At 40.7% G+C, this 27,662-nt stretch overlaps 1 protein-coding gene across 1 annotated transcript in view; it reads right to left on the minus strand.

Annotated features, from left to right (window-relative positions):
* Tango6 (transport and golgi organization 6 homolog) overlaps positions 1-27,662 on the minus strand; it is a 158,177-nt gene that overhangs the window by 30,556 nt on the left and 99,959 nt on the right. The window contains exon 16 of the mRNA XM_040736604.1: positions 7,269-7,420. Within this exon, the coding sequence (XP_040592538.1) occupies positions 7,269-7,420 (152 nt within the window). The remainder of the gene's footprint in view (positions 1-7,268; positions 7,421-27,662) is intronic.

The raw sequence follows: 27,662 nt of genomic DNA on the forward strand, positions 1-27,662 counted from the left end.
CTCGGTACCAGGCCTCAGAGCTTAAGTATGTGGAATTTTGGGCATTCACTGAAGTAGCCTGTTCCATGGTTGTCACCTGGGGCACATCTTATTTGCTGGATGGATTGAGGACAGGCCTCTTCCTGTTGTGACTTAAATCACATTACTTCACACAGTGATAAAGATGAAAGCCTATCAAGATTTGGTTTCAAGCAACATAGTGCTTAACATGAACAAGAAGTTGTGGAAAAAATGATAATGTACTCTAAACAGGCTAAATCTTGACATCAACAAAGAAGAAAAACTTGAATTCCAAGTATGAAGACAGTGGAAGAGCTAAACCTAGACTTTCTTTTCCTCTCTGCCAGCTTACACCATATAAAATACAGAGTGTTCCCAAATCTGGACCACTGACAAATTAGGACAGCTCTCTTCAGACACCACAGCAAAGAGCTTCAGAGAAGGCTTTGATGGCTAGCTCAACTTTCGAACAAAGTAGATCATGGATCTGTTCTTTCTCAGCCTTCTTAATATTTATCAGTGTGATTTATCTAAAACAGGGCACCAGCTCTATGTGAGTCCTGTGCTGGGTCTACTGAACAATCTTGTCCTGGCCATTGTAGACTCTACTGAGATTTCTTGACAGAGTCTTTTGTCCATGTACTTTAACGTTCCTAGCACATGACCGACACTTAGGCAGGAGAATTGTGGAGGGACATGTCAGGCTGCAGAACAGTCTCTTCAAGTTAAGTACCTTCTCTATCAGTACTCAAGGCTGGGTACCTCTCAGACACCAGACTTCAGAAGCCTTTATTAGAAGCTGAAGAGCACTAATCAAGATGTCACAGTGAACTGAAATAAATTAGACCATTACATTTCTTCTGCTCTGTCTTCTCATTTCACACAAGGAAAAAGCCCAAAGACTTTACAAGCTCTACGTGGACTGGCTATTACCTTCCAAAGCTGGCTCCTACAGTTCTTTCTCTTACTCTCCCCTCTCCAGTCACAACCCACTTGGAATGTTATCCCCCAGGTACATGGATCACCTCTTTCCTTACATGTTTGCTCAGATGTCACTCAAGAGAAAACTTTGCTTGTCCATCTCATTTGTGTCCAGCAACAACTACTTCTTTTCTCACTAGGTGTAACTTCCTAGTGACTTACATTGTGACATGAAATATTATCTATCTATCTATCTATCTATCTATCTATCTATCTATCTATCTACCTACCTACCTACCTACTGTGTGCTTCCTGTCTCGAGAGTGTTAGGTCCATGAGGACAGAGATGTTTCCTGTGCTCATCATCCAGTACATGACTTGGCCATAGGCCCAACTGGTACAGAGCATGTATTCAAAACATATCTACTGAATGACTAAACAAAATGAAGGTCTACTAAATAATTGGTAGCTGCTGGCTAGTGGTGGCACATGCCTTTAATCCCAGCACTCAGGAGACAGAGGCAGACAATTCAAGACCAGCCTGGCCTACAGAGTGAGTTCTAGGAGAGCCAGGGCAACATAGAGAAACCCTGCCTTGAAATAGGTCTCCACTCCCCCTCCACACAAAGAATTAGTTATCTCTTTTATTGTTCAGACCAATTATTTTCCAGAAACAATGTAGGGAATAAAGATTCATTTTAGCACATGGCTTAATAAGGAATATAGTCTCCCCTTGTCCGAAGTCATGGAGACAAGAACATGAGGCATCTGGTCACATTGTATCTGCAGTCAGGAAGTAGAGAGATGGATACAGATGTTCAGCTAATTTTCTCCTTTTTCTCTTTTTATTCAGTCTGGGACTCCAGCCCAGGATGGTACCACTCACATTAAGGGTGAGTCTTCCCTTCTCAGTTAAATTTCTCTAGAAACAACCTCATTGATAACTCTGGATGTATCTATGGGGGAATTATAAACCTCATCAAGTTGACAACAAAGATTAAATTCAAATTTACCTTGGTCAACAGAGATCTGCCTGCCTCTGTCTCTCTAGTGTTGGGATAAAAGGCATTGTGCCCACCACCTAACCTAGCTAACAAATCACTTTTAAGCCACAATATTCCACCTTTTGTCCTCAAAGAATCATACTATCTCATAATGCAAAGTATAGTCGGTTCATCTCCAAGAATCTCTGAAGTCTTAACAGTTCTAACATTATTCAAGCTCAAAGTCTCATTTAAGACAAAAGACAATCTCTTAACTGTGAGTCCCACAAAACAAAAAGCAAGAAACATATTTATAAGATGTAATGACACGGCCGGGCGTTGGTGGCGCACGCCTTTAATCCCAGCACTCGGGAGGCAGAGGCGGGCGGATCTCTGTGAGTTCGAGGCCAGCCTGGTCTACAAGAGCTAGTTCCAGGACAGCCTCCAAAGCCACAGAGAAACCCTGTCTCGAAAAACCAAAAAAAACAAAAACAAAAAACAACAACAACAACAACAACAAAAAAAAACGATGTAATGACACAGATGAAACATTTATATTCTTATAAGGAAGAATGAGGGGATATCCAGAAAAGACTAGGCAAGCAAACCTGAGACCTATCAGAATGGAACTAAACCCTAGCTTCCCATCTGGCATCTTGGGACCTTAGTGACATCATGTGGGCTCCAATGGACTCATAAAACCCCCACCCTTCAGTCCTATCACATGTAGCATACATGGCTTCTCTCTTGAACTGATTCTACTCTGAGCCTGCAGCTTTCCTTGGTGAACATCCCATGGTCCTGGTGTCTCCAACATCATGGGTTTCCGTTCCAATTTAGGATGCTCTGTCACAATTTTTGCAAGGGCCTGTCTTCCCTGCGGGGAATTCAACCCTGCCACACGCTGCTTGGTTTCAGTGACTTTCTGAAACCTTGGTGCATCCCCCATGACTGGTAACTTGCATTTTGCATGCCTGCAAACCAGCACATGTGGATGATGTCATGAAGTGCTGCTGCCAGCCTGAGACCCAGAATGCCCCTTCTACTCCAATTGTAGTGGCCTCTGTGTGACCTTGGCAGTTGAACCTTGGAAAGCACTTCCCTATGTGATTGTTCTTGAACAGGCCAACAAACCACATGTTCAGTTTTACTATAGCAAAGGCCCCATTTCTTGGTATCAATTTTCTGTATTAGTTATTTCTCTTGCTGTGACAAAATACTTGACAAAAACAATCCAAGGGAAGAAGGGTTTACTTTGGCTCACAGTGTAAAAAAGGCTGCAGTCCATCACAGCAAGAAGGCATGGCAGAAGACGACAAGGTCATGTTACCTCTGCAGTCAGGAAGCAGAGACAGAGGGGTGCTGGCACTCAGCTTGTTTCCTCCTTTTCCTCTTTTTTATTCAGTCTGGGGCCCAAGATCATGGGAGAGTGCCGCCACATTTACAGTAGGTCTTCCCTTCTAAGCTAAATCTTGTAGAAACACCCTCATAGACGTAACCAGAGGTATATCTCTAGGAGGCTCTAAGTCCTATCAAGTTGATAATGAAGATTAGTCATCAGAGTGGAGCATATCTGTAATCCAAGTTGAGGCAGTCTCAAAAATCAAGGGCCGGGAATACAGCTCAATGGGAGAATACTTATCTAGCATATGCAAGGTTCTGGGTTCAATCCCTGTCATACTCACACTCACCCCCACACACATCAAAGGTCCTCCATTCTTTCCATGTAAATGGTCTAAAACAGTCTGACTACAGAAGGGTTCAATGGATAAAAACACTAAAGCTGGCAGGTCTCCAAGCATGTTCAAACTTGTAGTCCTCCTAAGGTACCTTGTTTGGCACTGATGACAAGGTACGCGTGGGATGCTACATAAGAACATTTAAGAGGAGGAGGCAGAAATTATATGGGAGGGAAACACCTAGTTTTTCAAATCAGAGGGAATATATTGCTGTCTGAAGTTTTTCTGCCAAAATCAGGCCCTATTAAAGCAAGATCTGCATGATCCTTCCTGTCTGTGGTTTTTCTCAAACGGCAATACACTTTAGTTTCAAGACACAAAGACAGGCTTCTAAGTGAGTTGAAAACATCATGAGACAATACAGAAAACATGGTAAAGAGAGTGAATCCTGGAACTACCCACATTCAAATCCCTGTCTTGCCGCGTGCTACCTGCACACTCTGGCAACTTAGTCTTTCCATAGCTCAGTTTCCTATGTTAGCACTAGATCTGTTGACATATGTAAGGCAGTAAGTGCTTGCTATTATGACTGTCTTTTAAACATGTAGAACTAGTCTTTCCAGATAGCCTTACCATCATCTGCATTTGCCATCAATCAGATAACACAGCACATACTACATGCCAAGAACTATGTTAGATCCTAGAGGGTATGAGAAAGTGAATGAGGAACATTCTGGGCTTTGGGGATGTAGCTTAGTAAGAGAATGTCTGGCTAGGTATATGCAAAGCCCTGGATTTGATCCTCAGCACTATAAGAGAAGGAAGAGCAGGAGCAGGATAACAATGATGAAAATGACTTGTTCTTCCCTTTTTATGTTTGTATCTTATTAATAATCAAGAAAAGCTTGGGGATAAATGTAGTTCAAAAGTATAGGTCTCTAGAAGTAGGGCAGCATTCTATGTTCATGCATCAAATTCAGAGAGAAGCTGCCTAGCCTTGTGTGGGGTTTGAATGAAAATGGCCCCCCAGGCTCATGGAGACTCGGCCTTGTGGAGGGAGTGTGTACTGGGGGTGTTTCATTGCTCATCTCCATCAATGTTACTATCAGCCTACTCAAAATGATCAAGACCTTCCATAGTGAAAATCGTAAATAAAGAAAAATAATGCTTATAATATTCAAATATCACCTCCCCAGTGAGAGCTACCGATGTAATTGGTAATCATGATTATCAACTTGAGGTGATTTAGAATCGCCATGGAAACAAAACCCTGGGCCTGCCTGTGAGGGATTTTCTAGGTTAGCTTCACTGAGGTGAGAGGACCTACATGTGGGTGGTACCATTTCTCTGGATGGGGTCCTAGACCAAAGGAAAACAGAGAGTAAAAGCAATCGGAGCACGAGCACTCTCTCTGCTTTCCTGACTGCAGCTGCCTCATGCTCCTGCTGCAGTGACTCCCGACCATGTTAGCCTTGAACTGTGAGCCAGAAGAAACCCTCCTTCAGTTGCTCTGTCAGGTATTTTTCACACAAAAAACGTAACTAACATATATAGATTTCATCTTTTCAGAACATTTATTTTTAACTCACAGTATACTAATTAATATGTACATTCTTTTCAACAATTTACGTGTGTGTGTGTGTGTGTGTGTGTGTGTGTGTGTGCGCGCGCGTTGCATAAATGCTTGCAGGTCATGGTGTACATGTGGAAGTCAGAGGATAATTCGTGGGAGTCAGTTCTTTCCTTCTACTGACTATCCTGGGGGCTAAAAGATCATTAGGCCTTGCCATAAGCATCTTTACCTTCTGAGTCATCTCATCAGCCACCTGTCATGATGATAATGTACTAATAAACCTCTGAAACTGTAAGTGAGCCCCCTCAATTAAATGTTTCCTATATAAGAGTTGCTGTGGTCATGGTGTCTTTTCACAGCAATAAAAACCCTAATGAAGACAGAGAACAAAATCCAACAAAATCTGACACTTCCTAAGTGTTACAACATAACATGTTATCCAAATATGAAATTTAGTTATATTTCATATAAATTTTAGACACCTGGCCAGAAAGTAATTCTATACACACACACACACACCCAAGACAGGGTTTCTCTGTGTAACCCTGGCTATCCTGAAACTTGCTCTGTAGACCAGGCTAGCCTCAAACTCAGCAATTCTGCTTCTGACCAAGTTTCATAGTATAAAAAATTTTCTACTTGTGACATTGTTTTGGCATTAAAACCTTGGTTGTCTTTTTGTTGTAGTTGTTTTGGTTTGGTTTTTTTGAGTCAGGGTTTCTCTGTGTAACAGCTCTGGCTGTCCTGGAACTCACTTTGTAGACCAGGCTGGCCTTGAACTCCCAGAGATCCACCTGCTTCTGCCTCCCAAGTGCTGGGATTAAAGGCTCATGCCATCACCTCCCAACGGGTATTAACATTTTGGATTTTGGAGGAAGGCTCAATCTGGAAGACATCTTTCAATATACTTATGAAACAAATAGGGAAATTAAAGGCAAAAAGACATTACATCAAACATATAATAGTCAATAATAAAAACTCAATAATTGACATGATCTCCAAAGGACTCTATGTCCTTCCACAGAGCTACTAACACATATATGTTTGTTGCTCTACAGCTAGGGAGTAGACATAATCTAGATGTCCCAGCACTAGGGAGACAAAAGCAGGTGAATCTCTGAGTTCAAGGTCAGCCTGGTCTACAGAGCAAGTTCCAAGACAGTCTAGACTACAAAGAGAAACCCTGTAACCCTGTCTTGAAAAAAACGAGAAAGGGGGGGGGGGAGGAATGTGTTACACACACACAATAAGAAAAGAAAGACAAAATCAGGCTGGAGAGATGGCTCAGCAGTTAAGAACACTAACTGCTCTTCCAGAAGATTCGGGTTTAATTCCTAGCACCCATATGGCAGCTATACAACTAGCACCTTCACACAGATAGACATATATGCAGGTGAAACATCAGTGCAAATGAAATAAAAATAAATAAATTATTGAAAGATGAAATCATAACATTTGCAAGAAAATGAGCTGAACTGAAAATTACTATCTTAGGAGAAGTATCTCACATTTAAAAAGACAAATACTGCATGTTTTCTTTCACATGTTTGATCAGATATTTTGTTTTTATATATGTGCCCATGTATGTGTGTGTGTGCATGTTCATGAGTGTGTGTGCACACATGCATGTGCATTTCCCTCTCTCTGTCTGTGTGTGCATGTATATAGAAATCATGAAACTAGAAGAGGGACCATGAAAGGGAATAAAAGAAGGTCTTGGGGAGGATCCACGAGAGGAAAAATAGAAGAAAAAAGAGGGAGCATAGATATACATGATATGAAAGAAAAAGGGGGATGAATGAGGGAGGAAGAGGCTTAGGGGAGACGGGTAAGGACAGTGGATTAACAACAACAAAGTATGAAAAATCTCATTGGGGCCCATTACTTTGTATACTATTTAAAATTAATAAATAACATTCAAAAATAAACTAAATTGAGGAGGGTGAGTATGCTAGGACAGCCTAGAGAGGTTAAATGACTGACTGGTCCAGTCTCAGAGGGAGGCAGCAGCAGATGGAACAAGACCACAGATCTATCTCCTCGCTCAAGAGCCCACACTTTATCAGTCTCAGCAAAACAAATTCGGGGGACAGAGTCAGCATACAACAACACCTCATGAACCACGGGGCCCAGCAGGAAGTCCAGGCGCTGGCACAGCTCTCCCAGGTTGGCTAAGCTGCTGGCCCTATGTGTAGCTTCTGGGTCTTTCACTCCCCGCAGGAATGTATGGATCAACGGTTCCCGATATTTTGAGACCATGTCTCCTGTAGAAAAAAAAAATCAAAATACTTTAACATTTCAGCTCATTAGTGAAGGACTAGAGATATAACCATGGCACACTGCATGATGCTTTACTTTCCAGTGGACATATATAACCACTAAAAGTCACTCACTGAGTTGGGCATGGCACTTGGGAGGATGAAGAAAGTTCTCGTGTTCAAAATCAACTTGAATTGCACAGTCAGCTTTAAGGCAGACTTGGCTACACACTGAGACTTCTCTCTGTTAGATATACTAATGTTCTTTAGATATAAAAATTAATAAAGCATCATCCTTAGCCTTTAAGAACTTTAGATGGCAGGTATTGACAACTGTGGTCCTAATACACTCCATGAGGTTCTATGTCTCACTCTGTCCTATTGACATCAAAATGGATTCAGTGATAACTCATCCACAATCTATTTTCAGCATAGAAAAACAGAATATACTCAGGGCTGGGAATGGAACTCAGCTGGTAAAGTGCTTGTCTAGCATGTATAGACCTGGGATGAATCCCTAACACTGGCTTAAACTCAGTGCGGTGAAGACCTGTAATCCTAACTCTTTGAAGAGGCAGGAAAATCAAAAGTTCAAGGTGATCTTTAACTACACAGCAAGTTCAAGGCCAGTCGGGACACATGAGATCTTAAAAAAAAGTTGTTCAAAGAATAAAGAAAATAAACATGGCTGAGATCAAACTTAGGCCATTTGACATTTAAGTCCTATAATATATTGCATTTAAGATATTTGCAATTGGAAAGAAGATATATACTCTTCCGCTTTTCTCATAGTACTTTGCTTCTCTGGAGTTAAGGAGGGGCGTGCTCATTCTGCAGAGTTTAATATAGATCCAGAGTTGGGTGGTCTCTGTTCCAATTAATAAGTTCATTTGTTACACTAAGGATTTAAAGTAACTGACAATATATAACCCTGAAATCAGACATCATTAAAATATTTTTTTTTGAGACAGGTTATAGCTCAGCTGGTCTCAAACTCCCTAAATAGTTGAGAATAACCTTGAACTTCTGATCAAGTGCTAGAATTACAGAAATGTATTACCATGCCTTGCTTTATGTGGTGCTGGAGATCAAGCCCAGGGCTCTGTGCATGCTCAGCAACCTTTTTTTTTTTTTTTTTTTTTTTTGGTTTTTCGAGACAGGGTTTCTCTGTATTGTTTTGGAGGCTGCCAGTCCAGCCCAGCCTCGAACTCACAGCGATCCGCCTGCCTCTGCCTCCCAAGTGCTGGGATTAAAGGCATGGGCCACCACCGCCTGGCGCTCAGCAACCTTCTTACAACTAAGCTACATCTGCAGCCCTAAAATAAATACTTTACAGCTCCATAGTGAGGACTGCAGACATGTCAAGCTAAGCATAGTCATTGCAAATGATTTCAAAATTTAGTTTAGTAATCTTGGTAGTTAAGTCAAAAAAAGAAAACAGAACATAGCTCTCATTATCCAATAAAACAAGGAACAAAAATTTAGAGGAAAACTGAAAGAATACTAAGGAGTGTCTCATCAATTTAACCAGCAAATATTTTTGGGAGGATGGGTGGGCAGAGGTAGTATTGATAATTGCACTAAGGCCTCACACATGCTAGGCAAGCACTCTACCACTGAGCCGCATTCCCAGCCCTGATGCAGCAAATCTTAGGTGGGTACCAACAATATCATGATTATGTTCTTAAATAATATAGCATGATCAGGGCTGGAGAGAAGGCCCAGTGGTTAAAAGTATGTACCGCTCTTCCAAAGGACCTGAGTTCAGGTCCTAGCACCAACTTCGGGTAGCTCACAACTGCCAGTAATTCCACTTCAAAGGGGTCTAACACCTTCTGCTGGCCTCTGTGGGTACCTGCACTCTTGTACAAACACCTACATAATTAAAATTAAAATCTTAAAAAATATAATAAAGCCTAAATAAAATTTCCAGCAGAAACCAACCCTATGAAGAACAATAGAGAAGAGGGGTTGTTGAGAGCCAGGGTAAGTGCTCATCCAAAGTTCTCAGATGAACAGACTTGAAAGAGAAGTCACATGAGGATAGAGAGGGAAAATGAAGAAGAACATGAACTACAGAAGCCGTACTCCTACCATTCAACTACAGTAACAGAATGACAAATAATACTCATATTACATTCACAGAAGTCATAGGTTGTTTACACTTATCTTCTGCCAAAGAGCACTCTCAGTACATCAACAAAGCTATAGCATAGCCTTTGACTTACATAGACCGCTAGCTACCCTTACCTGTGTTTCCCAATTCCTTTCCAAATGAGCAACCAACTGCACTCTCCACCAACCCATCACCACCTATTCCTCAGAACTAGAAGAGTCTCTGTGGGTCAGCACCTCAAGACTCTGCAGTGTATCCAGTCAGCTTGCTCTGACCACTTGCCACCTTGTTTCATGTACATTAGATCTGTCAGATCTTTGCTCAAATTTGGTCTTAGTAGAGGATTTTCTGGGGCTCTAGTTGGTCTCACTAATCTTTTCTCTCCCTTGCTCCTGCCATGCCATGTGATGGGGGTCTCAAGACTGCTTGTATCCCAGTGTCTGAGTAGAATTGACTGTGACCAAGTTTCTATGGAGGACAAAAATGAATGCACACAATCTAAGAACACAGCCTTCAACTTGGCAGTGGTGGTGCACACCTTTGATCCCACCATTTAGGAGGCAGAGGTAAGTGGATGACCTCTTTAAGTTTGAGGCCAGCCTGGTCTACAGAGTAAATTCCAGGACAGCCAGGGTTATATAGAGAAATCTGGTCTCAAAAAAAAAAAAAGATTCTATATTAGGCATTCTTTTTTTTAATTTGTTACATAAATTAATTAGAATATATTTATTGAGTAAGCCATCAAATTATTCTTCCATGCTAATATAATTTAAGCTTTACAAATGTGTTATCTTCTTAGAGCATGCTAGTATATAATATACTCATTAAGCTATTTGATATAAAAAAAGCAATTTTGTTTTTATTTTTTATATTCCACATTCTTTTTTTGCAATTTATTTAAATTAGAAACAAGCTTGCTTCACATGTCAATCCCAGTTCCCTCTCTCTCCCCTTCTCCCCTACCCCCCCATATACATTAGGCATTCTTAATTTGGACATTTCAATGTGTCCAATGTTGTTATGTGTATTTTGCTGCTATGCTTCCATTCTTCCTTAGAAATAGCCCTCTACTTTTGTCCAGGTACCCAGTTTTCACCCCCTTCCTTTGTGACTCCATGTAGTCTCCATTGGTTTGAATGAATGATAAGGCAAGGGCATTTGATCAGTTCTGGACAATAAGGTATGAAGGAAAGCCTTTTGAAAGACAGAAAATGCATACAAAGACATTCAAACTATATGGTCTTGAGACACAAGACACTAAAGGATAAGGCCTAAAAAGTAAAGGTGGCAGAGTAGAAAGATGAAAGAAACCTGAGCTGAGGAATTACCCAGGTAGACTTTGTGTCATAGGTGGAAACTGACTCCTTATGAAACCTGTTGATGGTAATTTTTATTACCTGCAGCCCAAACCATTCTGACTGACACTATGTCAAACTAACCACTTCTTAAACTGTAGAGTACATCTGTAACAGCACACTTACCCCCATCCAGAGGGGCTTTCCTTTCTTTCTTCTCCTTCACCTGGATGAGATGCTCCCTTCAATTGAGCCTTATTTGAGTCACCATCTCTAAGACCTTTCCAGACCTTTTGTCTGGACAATGGCACACAAGTGCCCCCAACACAGGCAAACATCCACTATTATCTTTGTCTTCTTAACAATATGCATGTCTCATGGTTTTATGAAGATTGCATTTCCCACCCTTACTTTCAGAAAATACTCCCCACTGACATGGGCTACAGACTCCAAGATACCTGGGAAGCTGAAGCTAGAGAGGTGCCATCTTTCCCTCACATGTCCAAACAGCTCAGGGAGGTGAACACAGCAAAGCCTGGGTAGGTCCTGGTCAGCCCATCTGTCACAGTCTAGCTCTATGGGCCTTTACTTCAGGAAATGATAACAACACCTGGCTATCTGGCAGTTCCCTTTCTTCCCAGCAAGTCAGCAATCACCTCACTAAGAAACAAACAGCTGGCCGGGCGGTGGTGGCGCACGCCTTTAATCCCAGCACTCGGGAGGCAGAGGCGGGCAGATCTCTGTGAGTTCCAGGCCAGCCTGATCTACAGAACACGTTCCAGGACAGCCTCCAAAGCCACAGAGAAACCCTGTCTCAAAAAACCAAAAAAAAAAAAAAAAAACCAAACAAACAAACAGCTGCATGGCTAAGGAAATCAAGGAGGAATTTAAGCAACTTCATAAAAAGAAATTACTTTAGTAGGTAAAAAATTAAGTACACAGCAAAAAGAAAGCAGAGAAGAGTTAACCTTGCATTAACTTGCCCATCTAATGGTGTAAAATAGTCAAAAACACATATGTCTCACATCACTACGTCAGTAACTGCAAAAAGAAAGTTCTTTTCCTCAGTCTGATGCCCCTTAGTCCATGAATTAGCAAATCTCCAGGCACGGTGACGCCTGCTGGGCCATCTCAGAATACTCCTGCTGATCCAAAGCAGCTAACCTGAGATAAGATCTGATCTGATCTGTCACCTGCTGCTTCTGTCCATGCGACCATAAATTGACTTTTTGCCAAGCATACCAGAGTCAACAGATTGCAGTTCTGTCAAGGTCACGAGAAAATCAGTCCAACATAGCATATCTAACAGGCAGGATTTCCTCTTTAAAAGCCATTTAGAAAATTAAACAATTTAAATGCAATTAACTTTTGATGGAATTCATCATTAAAAAATGGTAAATTCTGATCTATCAACAATCACTTTTTGGCTTTGAATGTTCTGTGGCTCAGGGGAAATCACTTCTTTTCTGATTTCATTTCTTTCCTTTTCACACAGCTGCTGATAAATATGTGGATTGTGTTGAGCACATAGGTGCAGTGACTGCCAGGCACAAGTGAAACAATGCGTGTGCGTGGAAACCGCTTCCTTCAGCTGCAGGAACCAGTACGCCCATCACCTGTTTAAGCACTACAATTTTGAGGTAGGTGGAAAGAAAAATTATTACAGCCTTGTGTCACAAATGACTAAAGTAAACTTGAAAAGAGGTTGCTTCCAGGTCACCAGCTATGGAAAGGCACTCTCAAAAGCTGAGTCCTGTTCCCAGGCAGAGGGTTCTTTCTCCTGCCACAGGGACATTTACTTGGCTCCCCATTAAGAACAGCAGGAACTTCCGCTCTAAAACAAAGGGCATGCATGTGGCCAACTGACTACTCCATATCTCTGACATTTCAAGGTCCTTATAATCTTCATATTTCTTTGTGTAACTTTATAAGGCATGGGCAGGAGAGAAGCAGTGCTCAAGTTGAAAACAGAACATAAACAACAGGGTACAATGGGAGCAAGGGTCTTTAGTTCATGGTCAGACACAGAATTTCCACTTAACAGTCTAGAGGAAGGGCTGGGATCCTACTTATTCTAGGCTGAAGAGAACAAAAGATTCCCCAGCTCTTATTTTCAAAAGCATTAATTACATGCTCCCTTCTTTCTTAGTTTCAGGACTAAACACTTCTGATTACCTAACCAGAGGAGAGTACTGGTAAATGGTCTTCCGAAAGCTGGTGAAGCCATGTATTGATGTGCAGGGAGGGCACCATGGAGCGTGACTGCTAAAGCCATGCTCTGTCTTGACAGGGCTTGTTAGGCAGGCATGTCACAGTAGTCACTGGGCAGGAATGCTGGGTAGTCCCTTGTTGGATTCCCCCCACTGGTCTCTACATGTCAGGACCCACTCTTCTCCCTACGGCTGTTGATCCCCTACTTTTCCATTCATCCTGTCATCCTCTTGTAAGGTAATATAACCAAGAGGTGACCCTGAACCACAGTAAGATTTCTAGGCTCTTTCCTGATTTTGTCTCACTGCATCTTGGAGCTTCACCATGTGAACTACCATACAAAAATGACTATAGATGCAAAGCATATGCATACTTTGACAGGCTTCAGTGAGACCATGGCAAGATCTCCATGGGACAAGGCATTAAACACATAGAAGTTAAAATAGGTAGGGGTAATGCAGCCCAGATAGGACTGCTGCTGGTACCAGAAATCCATCAAGAATGTATTAAAGGGGCTGGAGAGATGGTTCACTGGTTAAGAACAATAGCTGGTCTTCCAGAGGTCCTAAGTTCAATTCCCAGCAACCACATGATGGCTCACAATCATCTATAATGAGATCAAGCACCCTCTTCTGGCCTGCAGGGATACAGGTGGACGGAACACTGTATACACAATATGTGAATAAAATCATTTAAAAAACTATTTAAAAATACAAAATGTTTTAAAGACACTGAGAAAACTCCTTACCTTCAACTATTTCCTTAAAAATATTTTAATGATGTGTATACGAACATGTCTGTGCACAGGTATGCAGCTGCCTATGGAGTCAGTGTCTCTGGAAATGGGGCTATAAGTGGTTGTAAGCTGCTTGACATGGGTACTGGGAACTCAGACCTCTGGTAAAGTAGTATACACTCTTAATTGCTGAGCCCTCTCTCTAGCTCCCTTCTAAATATTTCTACTAATGAGGTGGCTCAGTGGTTAAGGCAATGGACTGGCAAATAGTTTATTACTAACTGCTCTGCTTCAGACTCTAGTTAACCATTCAAACTCCATTCTCTTGGATTAGGCAGTCCACTAATTAAAATAATCCTGTGATAATACAATAGGAAGCTGTCGTCTACACATTAATAAATGCTTCAAATGGTTTTGCTCATTTTTTTGAGACAGGGCCTCAAAAATATCTAGCTAGCTCAGGATGGCCTTGACCTTCAAATAATCCTGCTTCCACCTCCCAGAGTGCTGGGATGACAGACATGTACCATCAAACCAGTTTCTATAGTGCTGGGGATGGAACCCAGGGTGGCATGCATATGACATTCAAGCACTCTACCTACTGAGCCCTCAGCCCAGTAAATCTTAACATACCTCCACCTGCTTTTTATAAGCTATGGAAGAATGAGAAAGATTTGAAGATGGAACAACTTTTGAAAACCGATTGCTTTCTGGTGATGGTCAGATCTACATAAGGATTTGTACAGAGAAGTTTTAAATGGGAGGCAGAAGGAGGAAGAGGACAAGAGGTGCAGAGGGAGTGACTGAGGTCCTAACTCATATTTCAACTTGCAAAAGGATGTTTTCTTTCCATCTCTTCAGAGAGCAGTGATGTGCAAATAAGACCAGAGATAAATATCTTCTTGACAGAGACAAACAATGTACAGGAAATTCTTTGCATCAGTGGGTTCTTGGCACCCCAATGAGCTATAGTCATGTAGGTTTCAACAGGAGGGGCCCAGAATGCTGTAGTTATGTATTAACTAAATTAATCATTCCACTTCAACAGCTCACTGACCCCCAAGATGGGCTTCAATCTGCACAGTTACCATGTATGGAAACTGTGCAATGAGAAAACTGTACCGACAAGACAAACAGACCCATCTGTTCTCCTGAAAAGGCCCCCAAGCAGTAACAGACTCAGAAACTTTCTTCAAGGGCAAAATTTAAAATCCAGAAACGTGATCACAAGAAAGCAAAGTCTGGGTTTATAAAAAGTCTTTTTAAAAGATGAAAGAGGATGAAAAAATCTAGACTTGAATGAAAAATTTTGCATTCTGTGATGATGAAAGTATTAAAACTATTCAGATGATTTAATGAATTTAATTTGCTACATAAATGTTTAAACTCGTTCAGGCATGTCCAAGAGTTAGTTAGCTTCTTAACAGTGTGTCTGTGTTGTATATGTGCATGCATAGGTGCACTCACCTGAGTGCGCATGTGTGGAGACTACAGTGTCTTCTTCTATTGCTCTCATTTGAGATTCTGAGATAGTCTCTCAGTGGACCTGGAGTTCACCATGCTGGCAAGCTCCTGAGATCTGTCTTTGCACATGCCCCTCTAGTGCTGGGGTTACAACTATGTGCCTAACCTGACTTTTACATAAGCACCAGGGATCCAAACTCAGATCCTCATGTTTGTGGAGGAAGCATTTTACAACTGAACCCCAGCCCCAGGTTTATCATATTGACAAGACCAAATTAGAAGGTCTGTGGTCCAACACTATAAGTTAATGTTTAAATTTTTTGTTTGTTTTTTTGAGAAAGGGTTTCTCTGTGTAGTTTTGGAGCCTTTTCTGGAACTCACTCTGTAGACCAGGCTGGCCTTAAACTCACAGAGATCCTCCTGCCTCTGCCTCCCGAGTGCTGGGATTAAAGGCGTGTGCCACCACCACCCAGCATGTTTAAATTGTTAACAGAGGGACTGGAGAGGTGGCTCAGCAGTCAAGAGCACTGGCTGTTCTTCCAGAGGACCCAGTTCCATTCTCAGTGTCCACACTGTGGCTCACAAGGGTCTGTAACTACAGTTCCAGGGATCTGATGCCCTATTTTGGCCTATGCAGGCACAGACATATATGCAAGCAAACCACCCATCCACATAATAAAGTCAACAGAGATCTTTAAGTGCTGAGAAATCAAGTCTTACTACATGAAGTTCTATAAGAAAAAATAGTGTTTTTTTCCCCTAGAGGAACAATGTCTTTTAATCAGATCTTTGGTTTAGTCTTTTGCAATTTTAAAAATCAAAATAAATGCAAAATTTGCAAAGAGAAGAGTGAATTGGGTGCTTAACTGTTCCACATTCTCTCATATGTACAATGAAGCAGAGTCTAAATTGGAATAAGGAAATGAGCTGAAAAAACAAGTATGAAAACACCAAAAATAAAAATAACAGAATAAAATGCTGAAACATGCAAGTACAATTAGTTTGTTAACTTTACAGAAAGAATGCTTTGCCAATGGCATCTGGTACCTTCCAACTAGTGATTCATGCAGCTGGTCATTTTAAGGAAAGAATTGCAATTCCAACTCAACCTCTCTCTAAAGAGATCAAATCATAAAAGGTAAGGGTTCCACTTCTGAATGTGGGACATAAAGCTTTATATGGGAAGAACAAACCAAAACCTAACACAGGAATAATTCAGAAAGATGAGTAACTGTTGAAAAGCAAACAGAAACACACTGTGAACTTGGACAATGGTTCCCTAAGGGCCAGCAGGCCTTTTCTGCAAATACTTGTGGCTTGGTTCACTTTCACTGGCTACTATTCAGCTTTGCAGCCACAGAAAATATGCAAATGAACGAGACTGTTTTGATGGTACTTTATTTGTGGACACTGCAATCTGCATTGAACATAATTATGAAAGTATAACACAAAAGATTCTTCTTTCACCACTCCCTCCTCATCCATTTAAAAATAAGAAATCCATTTTCAACTCATAAGACGTATAAAAGTGGCCAATGACCTAAATTTGGCTCAAGGGCCACAGTTTGTGTAACCCTACGATTCCCACACATATAGCCTCATCTCTTTCTTGTTACAGAAATAAATCCCTTGTTGCTACTGTAGTCACCAACGAACACTCTATCCCTAAGACTTTATGCCATTATCAGGTAGCCGATTTTCTAATTTTACAGTATAACTAAAAAAAAAATTAAGACAGGAAGTAGTGGCACATGTCTTTAGTCCCAGCACTAGGGAGGCAGAGGTGGGTGCATCTCTCCGAGTTTGAGGTCAGCTTGGTCTACAGAGAGAGATTCAGAACAACTAGGACTGTCACACAGAAAAACCCTGTCTTGAAAGAACAGGAAAAAAAAAAAAAAGCAAAAAAGCTGCTGCAGATTTTTGTTTTTTTCTTTTTGTTATGCATGGGACTTTCAAATTAAGGCATGTTTCTTCTGGGGTTTCTAAAAAGCCTGAAAATATTTAATAATTCTGTAACTTTAAGCAATTTACTCTTTAATGTGATTCATCATTCTGAAGCTGCTAAGTTTCTGCTTAGCTGTTTCTACTTTTTAGTTACTGCTGCTTCAAAATTTCTCAGATCTTAACTACATATGCACGGTTGACAAGTCTGCCAAGGATCTTGAAGCAACTTCCCATTCCTCTCCTGTTATTTGAATCTTTCTAGAGATTTCCTGCTTATTTCTAGCTGCTCCAGCAGCCTGACAAGGTGACTTCTGACTCCCACCCTAGTTGCTATTTCTTGTGTAAATTCTGTTTCCTATGCATCATGCAGATAGGGGAGTAACCTGCCAAGAAAAACAAAACAAAACAAAACACAACAAAACAGATAAATATAAATGTGATCTACTAGCAAATTTCTTTCTGTTTTTGATTGCTAAGTAATGTTTTCAAGTATTTTCTTACATTTTGTTTAGTTTTGTTCTGGGGACAGGATCTCACTTGGTAGCTCTTGCTGTCCTGGAACTCCTAATATGTGGACCAGACTGGCCTTGAACTCATAGAGTTCACATGCCTGTGCTTCCCAAAAGGCAAAACAGCTAAGCCTGACTTTTGTTCATTTTTTGTTTGCTTTTTTTTTGTTTGTTTGTTTTTGGTTTTCCTTTTCCTTTTCTTTTTTCTTTTTGTTTTGTTTTTTTGAGACAGGGTTTCTCTGAGTAATAGCCCTGGCTGTCCTGGAACTCACTATGTAGACTTGTCTGTACCACTTAATGTTAAGAGTCAAGAAAGAAACTCAAGGGATCATGACACGTGGGTCACCATGCGTACCCCCAATAAAGGCAAAATGCAACCCAACGTTAAATCCCATATATATCAAATTTTTATTTATCTGCCCAATGGCTTCCACAGTAGATGGTCTGACCTCTCTACTTAGGTATCTGAAAGTCCCACTATGAGAGTTAATATAGGAGTAAACACATCTCTGTAATGACATTCATGTATCTGTAGTGGTTTCATATATATCATTTCATTTGAGTCTTCTCTCCCCCAGCCCTTTCTTTTTTGTTTTTTCTAGACAGGGTTTCTCTGTGTAACAGCGCTGGCTGTCCTGGAACTTGCTTTGTAGATCAGGCTGGCCTTGAACTCAAAGATCTGTCTGCCTCTGCCTCCTGAGTGCTGGGATTAAAGGTGTGAGCCACCATGCCAAGTTTATTTGAGTCTTTCAACACCCTCTAAGAACAACTGTTGTTAGATAGATGATAACTCTATATTCACTAGATATTAAACAAAAAGATGGCCATCTCTCAGCTCTTTCTCTGAACTTCTAGAACAGCTATTTTTTTAAATCATTTTCAACACATATCTCTAGTTAAATCCTATACTCTGTGCCAAGGAATAGCACAATAACAACCTCCTAGCTATCTCTCTGACTCCAAGCTCTCCTTTTCTCATCCGTCTTCCATGTCTCTCAAATCTCTTTCATCATGTTGTTTCCCAAATGCACATCAAATCAAGTCCAAATTATTCTGCCCAACTTTCAAGATCTAGTCTGGCCCCACTGTCTCCATCTAGCCATATATCCCCAACACTATTTGCCACAGTAAGTCAAGAGTGGACATTAAGAATAATAAAATAGGAGCTGGCAAGATAGCTCAGCAATTGAAAGCATATCTTGCTCTTGCAGAAGATCTGAGTTCAGTTCCCAAAATACATTGAGTGCTCTCTCAACTGCTTGTAACTCCAGCAGATTTGATGCCTTTTTCCAGCCTCTGAGGGCACCTGCACTCACACGAAACATATCCCACACACATATACACATAATTAAAATAAAAATAAATATTTTTAAAAAGATTAGTAACGTAGTCTCAGATATATACTAAGTTCAAGGCCATCCTGGGCTACATAAGACCCTGTTTTTTGTTTTTTTTAATAAAAGGTGAAGATCAAGAGAGGAAATCACCCAACACCAACACCTACTCTAGTCTTCACATATATGTGTGGGTATACCTGCATACACATGTGTACAAACCCACACTAACAACTGCACATCACAAGCATACACCCAGCATCATACACACAGATACCCAATACACAAATAACAGACCACAACACACTAAATATAAAAAAAAAGATATGATAAAATAAATCTGAGGTCTTTGGTCCAACAGCCTGAAAAACAAATCCTATCAACAAAATGAGTCAGACTGAAAGTGGTTCTGTCTTCAGCTAATTCTTCAGATGGCTCTACAGCTCAACCTCCTTGACCACAGCCTTAGAAGAGGCACTCAGCTAAGCTTGGCCTAGACTCCTACTCTACAGAAACTGGAATATAATATTTGTCCTTTAATTGACCGTGTTTCCAGGTAATTTATTTTGCAATAATAGATGATAAAAATAAAATGAAATAGAGATACAAGATAGAAACCAAATGAAACAGAAAGACAAAAAACAACTGGAGAAATTAATGACACTGAAAAGCTGGCTCTCTAAAAAGGAGGGTGTACATCTAGCTAGATTGGCCATGTTGAAAGAGAGAAAGACAATATTCAAATGACCAACATTGAGAATGAAGCAAAGGAGAGCACAACAAAGCCTATAAACAGCAAAATGATGGGAGACTACTAGAACGATTTTATGGTAAAGCCAGTAACTTAGATAATAGATAAATTCCTTTAAAGACATTAATCAGTAAAACTGACTTAGTCTTATGTCTGCAAAAGAAATTTAAAAACTTTTAGCTGGGCATCGTGGTTTACACCTGTTATCACAGAATTTGAGAGACTGAGGCAGAAGGATTGCCAGCATGGGGTAGGTACATAGTGAATTTTAGACCAGCCTATGCTTCAGAGTGATAACCTGTCTCAACAAACAAACAAAAAATAATCACCAATAAAAACTCTCTCACACTGAGGATTACCAAATGTAAATTCTATGTAGTATTTAGAAATAAATAGCTGGGCAGTTTATTTTTATAATTAATCCCAGTACTTGGGAGGCAGAGGCAAGCAGATCTCTGAATTCGAGGCCAGCCTGGTGTATAGACAGAGTTCCAGAACAGCCTGGGATACACAGAGAAACCCTGTCTTGAAAAAAAAAGGGGGGGGGGATAAGCAATGAACTCTGTTCAAAATCTTTTTAAAGAAATAGAACAGAAACCAATTCCTAAATATTTTGATGATGCAATAGCCCTAAAACAAACCCAAAACAATGATATAAGGAAATCATACCAAAAGAAAAAAATCTGAGACTATACACCATGGTCCTTTCACAAAAAAGGCACGAATACACAAAATACGATCAAACAAATGAGTATTATCCTTGAAATTTTTCAAGGAACACAATGGCTCATGATCAATCTTACTAGATATTAATAATTAAAAGAAAAAAATCAAACCCAAAACTCAGTGCCAGGTATGACTGTAATATTCACAAATCCACCACTCTGGAAGCCAAGACAGGGGGATTATAAGTTTATGGCCAGTCTAGGCTATATAAGCAAGATTGTGTTTTTATTTAAAAAAAAAAGTATAAGGTTAACTGGGCACAGGAGTCAGGAAACTACCTGATTAGACTACTGTGTGTATGTGTGTGTAAAATGATATTGCAACTTTAAAGAGACTCTGCTGAATAAGATTCCTTAGGGCTGAGGATAGACCTGAGCAGACAGCACTTGCTTAGAAAACAAAGGCCTTAGGCTCAGCGAATGAATACAGTATTGCAGAAACAAACAGCATAAACAACAATGAACTCCTTAACATTATTTAAAGTTAAACTTATTTGAGTATGTGCATACATGTGCATACCCCAGCACATATGTGGCAGTCATGCATCTACCAGGTAGATCCTCAGACTTGGAGGCAAGCATTGAGCCCTCTCACTAGACTAACACAACAAGCTTCTAAAGGTGACTTACTTCATCATCTTTTGACTAGTCATACAGGTCACTTAATATTAAAATGTATTAAAGCTGGAGTGTTGTTTGTTTTGTACTGAGAATAAAACACAGGGCCTCCCACATGCTAAGCAAGCACTTCCCCACTGGGCCACATCACTAGGTCAAAACTGTAGCTTTCCTTTCGTTCTTTCTTTCTTACTCTTCCTTCCTTTCTTCCTTTCTTTCTTTTTGAGATGGGTTCTCCCCTTTTGAGACATGGTCTTCCCATGTATCTCTGTCTGGCCTGAAACTCGCTATGTAGACCAGCCTGGCCTCAAACTCAGAGACCTACCTGCCTCTGCCTCTCAAGCACTGGGATTAAAGCTGTGTGTCATTATGTCCATTTTTAAAATATTTTTTAGATTTATTTTTATTTACTGTGTATGGATGGTTTGCCTCCACATACATCTGTGTATGATTTGCATGTAGTGTCCACTGAGGCCACAAAAGGGTGTCAACTGGCTCAACCAGAACTTGTTAGCTGTTATGGGGATGCGGTACTGGGCATAAACCACGTCCCCTGGAAAAGCAGCCAGTACTCTTAACCATTGAGTCCTTTCTCCAGCCTCTGGTATCACCTCCCCATTTGTTTGTTGTTATTGTTTTAGACAGGATCTTTTTATATAGCTCTAGTTGTCCTGGACTCATTATGCTGACTAGGCAGGCATTCAATTGCAGAGATCTACCTTTGTTTCCATAATGCTGGGACTAAAGGTATGTGCTACCACACCCAACTTCGTATTTCTTAAAACAATACATTTTTAGCCTTTGCAATCAAAGCAAATGATAAATAATTTTCACTTTGAGATGAGGTCACAATTTTAGTTGAATAGCTGGTGTAAATTGTGGCACATCATCCTTAAAATATTATGTAGCTATTTAATAGTCATTCCCCTTGTCTTAATTACCAGGCTAACCCAACTGGAATTTCTCACACTCTATTAGACAAATCCAATTACAGGTGTCTCTCTGTATCTTCGAGGGACCTGTTTCAAAATCCCCGTAAGAGAAAGTCCCTTATAAAACCTATGCATAGCTTCCCAGATACTTTAAATCATATCTAGATTGCTTATAATATCTAGTGCAGTATAAATACTATGTAAATAGCTGTTCTAGTCTATTGTTTGTGGATATTATAAGTAAAAGTTCATAGGGCTGGAGAGATGGCTCAGTGGTTAAGAGCACTGGCTGCTCTTTCAGAGGACCTGAGTTTAATTCCCAGCACCCACATGGCAGCTGACAACTGTCTGTAACTCCAGTTCCAGGGGATCTGACACCCTCACACCAATGCACATAAAATGAATTTAAATAAACTATTTTAAAAAATAAAAAGTTTGTTAACATATTTAGTGCACACAATGTTTTAAAAATGTATTTTTGAGCCAGGCGGTGGTGGCCCACGCCTTTAATCCCAGCACTCGGGAGGCAGAGGCAGGCGGATCTCTGTGAGTTCGAGGCTGGGCTGGACCGACAGCCTCCAAAAACAATACAGAGAAACTCTGTCTCGTAAAACCAAAAAAAAAAAAAATGTATTTTTGATCTATGGTTGGTTGAATTAACAGAAACTGAACACATGGATATGAAGGTTGACTATGTTCAATTTTCCTTTGTTTTCTATAATTAGCTGGAAGAAGATGGATAGTCAGAGCAGGATCTGAAACTGAATACTCTAGTCTCTGGACAGATTATAGGTTTTCTAAAACCAGATTATGGGCTTTATCCTGGAACTGGATGGGCTGGTATAGACATAGATCCCAGGTTGCTCATCAGTTGAATGAATTTTGAGGGGCAAAGTGATTGCTAGCCCCAAACATAAAATCCAAGCCTGCAACATAGAAAAGGGTTGACAGTGAGTTTTGCAAGTTTCAACAATTAGAAATACACCCTAAAGCTCAGACCCACCCTTTTTCTGGAATACAGAATATCTTGAGAGAAGACACTGTTTTGCCTCAGGATTCTGGGTAATTCCACCTGCCATGGTATATGCCAACAAAGATCTGTGATTGAATCCTCTGCCTGTCCTCACCCAAATTTGGATTCCTGATCTGTCCTACAGGCAAACTCCAGATGGAGCAGTGTGATTGTGGCCTTCCATTTCATTCTCCTCTTACAAGTCTGACACTGTAAACAGGAACTTGTCTGAGCTTGCTCATTAGAAGACTACATTCTACCCAAAAATAATTAAGAAGTGCTGTTTTTTCTGCTTCATGACAATACTACCAAACTGAAGCTACTAGGGCAAGAGGCTCTCACTAAGTCACACATTCATGAGCCATCCCTGTCTCTCCCATGTTCCCTGGTTCACTGTGGAGCAAAAGCACACTGAGCTGGAGACAAATGCTCGGTTTGGAAGTTTAGTGGGAAGGCATGGAAAAATTTCTTCTCTGAGAGGCGTTGGCAGTCTCATTTGTTGCTGTCAAGATGCACATTTCTGATGGAAAATCTTGCCCTAAAAATGAAGATTCTTGTGAGACACAGAGAGAGAGAGAGAGAGAGAGAGAGAGAGAGAGAGAGAGAGAGAGAGAGAGAGAGAGAGAGAGAGAGAGAGGAGTCTTAAAAGCACACATGTACTCTAACCTAATCATTTCTCCCCTAGGAGCCAATTCTGTGAAAGGAATCAAAGGTTCACCAAAGAGAGTGAATAGAAAAATCAGCAGCATTCTCCTTGTAATCAGAAAGAAACTGCCAACAGTCTAATTAGGCAATTCCTCTCTAAAAGGTAACTAACTAAAATCACAGTCCATTCAGGTTATTGATTATAATACAACTGTTAATCACTGTAGTTTCAGGAAGGTACTGAATGATAAGAAAGGTACTCATGAGCTGAGCAAGGGAGTGCACATTTATAACCTGAGAAATGGATAGCTTGAGCTCGAAAGTTCAAGTCTAGCCTGGGCAACATTAAAAATATAAAGAAAGAGAAAGCAAGCCAGGAAGGAGGAAGGAAGAAAACAGGCTGTCACGATGGCTCAGAAGGTAGAGGTATTTACTGCTAAGCCTGACAACTCTGGGATCTATATGCTCAAAGAAGAGAATGAACTACTGCCTGCTGTCCTGTCACCTACACACACACACACACACACACACACACACACACACACACACACACACACAATAAATAAAATTAAAAAAGAAAAGTACTTGTGAATAAGGAATATACATATAAATATAATTCTGAGAAAAGAAATCATTAGAACCCAACCTGAAGGCTGACACCATAGCTTAGGCATATAGCCCATGCAAGAAAGAAGCTCTAGGTCCAGTCCTTAGCATCTATTAGGAAAGTAGAATTTTAAATAGAGTGGTTCCTTCTAGCTGGCAAACGATGGATGAGAGTTTTCTTTTTCATACTTTCAAATATTTTCAAAGTAACTTGAAATGACCATGTATTACTATGTAATTAGAGGATGAGAAAGGTCTATATGTATTAAAATAAAATAATAAATTAGTCTAGGCTTCAGTCTTTAGCTCTGACCACATTAACGTTCCCAAATTATATTAGTATAAACACTTACGGAGCTGAGCCACACCCATGCTGACCAGATCCCACTTGGCAGGATCTCTGTGTATGTACATATATGTCTATTTGTCTCTGTATGTATGTTTCTTATATGTCTGTGTATGTTTGTGTGTCTGTGCGTGTATATATGTTGGGGGGCACGTATGTCATGATGCCTGTGTTGAGGTCACAGGTGTCAGTCCTCGTCCTCCATCTTGTTGGAGAGAGGATATCTTATTTACTACTGAGCAAGGCAGACTACTGGCCTGTGAGCTTCTAGGGGTGCACTGTGTCCACTTCCATCTTGCTGTAGAAGTACCAGTATCACAGACACACCATCACATCTGATGTTACATGGGTTCTGGGAACAAAAGTCAGGTCCTTAAACTTGTGTGGCAAGAACTCCTAGTCACTGAACCATCTCCTCAACCTCACAAAACATGTTGGGTGCATGCCTATAATCCCAGTACTTGGGAAGTGAGGCAGGAGGATAAGGAGTTCAAAGCCAGCCTTGGCTACATAGTAAGCTTCGGGCCAACTTGGGTTACAAGGTTTTGAGATCCTGTCTCAAAAAGGGAGGGGGGCAAAAGAACAAAAACAGAAACGAAACCAAGTGAATTCTGCTCTTTAACTGTGGGTTATTGCAGCTGACATCTGTAAATGCCAAGGCTGGTCCCTATTATTCATACTTCCTCCCACATTTTTCACCTTACACCTCTGCTATGAGGTGAAAACTCTCTGAACTGCCCCACTGAAGTTATTTTTCCCAGACTGACCAGTTATGCTATGCTAAGAACAAAACAGGTAAAAACACACAAAACAACAACAATAACAAAACTGTGCCTGGTGCATACTGCCACATTCAACTACATCTCAAGGAGAAACAGTTTCTTCTGCATCCCCACAATGTTCACCTGGGCAGGTCTCTTCCACCTCTTACCATCACCTCTAGCTGAACTATAAGCTCCCTGCTGCAATCTCTAGCTGCCCACAGATCCCCCATTAAGCGAATACTCAAATGTTTGAGTTTACATGTCTATCTGTCTCTGTTTCTCTCCATGCTTGTCCCCCACCCCCAAGAACCAGGGAGGCAGAGGCAGGCAGATCTCTGTGAGTTTGAGGCCAGCCTGGTCTATAGAGGGAGTTCCAGGACAGCCTCCAAAACAATAGAGAAACCCTGTCTCAAAAAAACCAAAAAAAAAAAAAAAAAAAAAAAGAAAGAGCAGTACATGTTTCTATCTGCTAAACTGTTTCTTTAGTCCCCAGAGATGAAAATTTTTTATGAAAGAGTAATTAACTCTTACTAATAACTGGAAATGAAACTTAGGTTGTGAGACAAATTGTCATTTATTTTACTTAGGTTACCAGAAAGATCCCATAGATTGAGGAACAGATAATTTGGGGTATGTCATTCATACAAAGATGCCCCCTGGAGTTTACACAGCTATGAGCAATCTGTAGAATGAGTGTTGCAGTCTGACTTAAAGTAATACAGAGGTTGGTTGGTTGTTTTTTTGAGGCAGGGTCTCATAAAGTCCAGGCTGGGCCTCAAATTCACTATGCAATGGAGGAAAGATACCCAGGACCTCCAGATCTCCCACCTCTGCCTTCCCAGTGATAGGATTACAGAAAGCGTGACCACACCCACTTTACTGTCTTACATTTTTCTAGTTTTTTTTTTAACACAATGGTACATAATAGCCCTCAGGTTATTGTCAATATCAACATTGGACCACACAAGAAGAAACAGATGGAAAAGCATTTGGGATGATTGGTAACTTAACAGTGTGTTACGATTACATTTCTAAACATAAAAAAAAACTGAACAGTTCCTTTAAAGACAGACTAAGCCAAAATCCTAACATTATGTTCTCTACATCAAAAGGAAGAGATAAAGATATATATATGTCTTTATATACATATATACATTCATACTTAACAGCCATGGGTTGGGAGACCTATCTATATAAGAAAGAAATCATAAAGGGAGGAGGGGACTGGAGAGATAGCTCAGAGGTTAAGAACATTGGCTGTTCTTACAGAGGTCCTGAGTTCAAATCCCACCACCCATATGGTGCCCTCTTCTGGCCTGCAGGCATACATATAGACAGAATACTATACAAAGTAAATAAATCTTGAAAAAAGAAAAGACATAAAGGGAAAGGCAGATTTACCCACACCAAGCAAACAAAAAATAAATGTGCAGTTCTGTTTCAGAAACAAAACTAAAAGATTAACAGCAGCAGAAGAAAATATCTACAACATAAACATTAATAATTCAAGATCTTAAAATATGCCAATCGGTGGTGGCCCATGCCTTTAGTCCCAGCACTCAGGAGGCATAGACAGGTGGGTCTCTGTGAGTTTGAGACCAGCCCTGGTATATAGAGTGAGATCCAGGACAGGCTCCAAAGCTACGGAGAAATCTTGTCCCAGAAAAAAAAGATTTTTTTTTTTCTTTTGGTTTTTCAAGACAGGGTTTCTCTGTAGCTTTGGAGGCTGTCCTGGAACTCACTTTGTAGACCAAGCTGGCCTCGAACTCACAGAGATCCGCCTGCCTCTGCCTCCCGAGTGCTGGGATTAAAGGCGTGTGCCACCAGCGCCCGGCGAAGTCTATATTTTAAAATCTTTTTTTCTGGCCGGGCGTTGGTGGCGCACGCCTTTAATCCCAGCACTCGGGAGGCAGAGGCAGGCGGATCTCTGTGAGTTCGAGGCCAGCTTGGTCTACAAAGTGAGTTCCAGGACAGCCTCCAAAGCTACAGAGAAACCCTGTCTCGAAAAACCAATAAAATAAAATATAGACTTCACAAAATGAAATAGTAGGGCTTGAGAGATGGCTCAGCAGTTAAGAGTACATACTACTCTTACAGAGGACCTGGGTTCAGTTCCCAGCACCCACATCAGGGCCAGAGGATCTAATACCTCTACTCTCCAAACCCTTTTAAAAATGAAATCCTAGTCAGGTAGTGATGACAAACACCTTTAATCCCAGCACTCAGGAGGCAGAGGCAGG

Source organism: Mesocricetus auratus, unplaced genomic scaffold (genome assembly GCF_017639785.1).
Source record: "Mesocricetus auratus isolate SY011 unplaced genomic scaffold, BCM_Maur_2.0 Super-Scaffold_100062, whole genome shotgun sequence".
In the NCBI taxonomy this organism is placed as follows: Eukaryota; Metazoa; Chordata; class Mammalia; order Rodentia; family Cricetidae; genus Mesocricetus; species Mesocricetus auratus.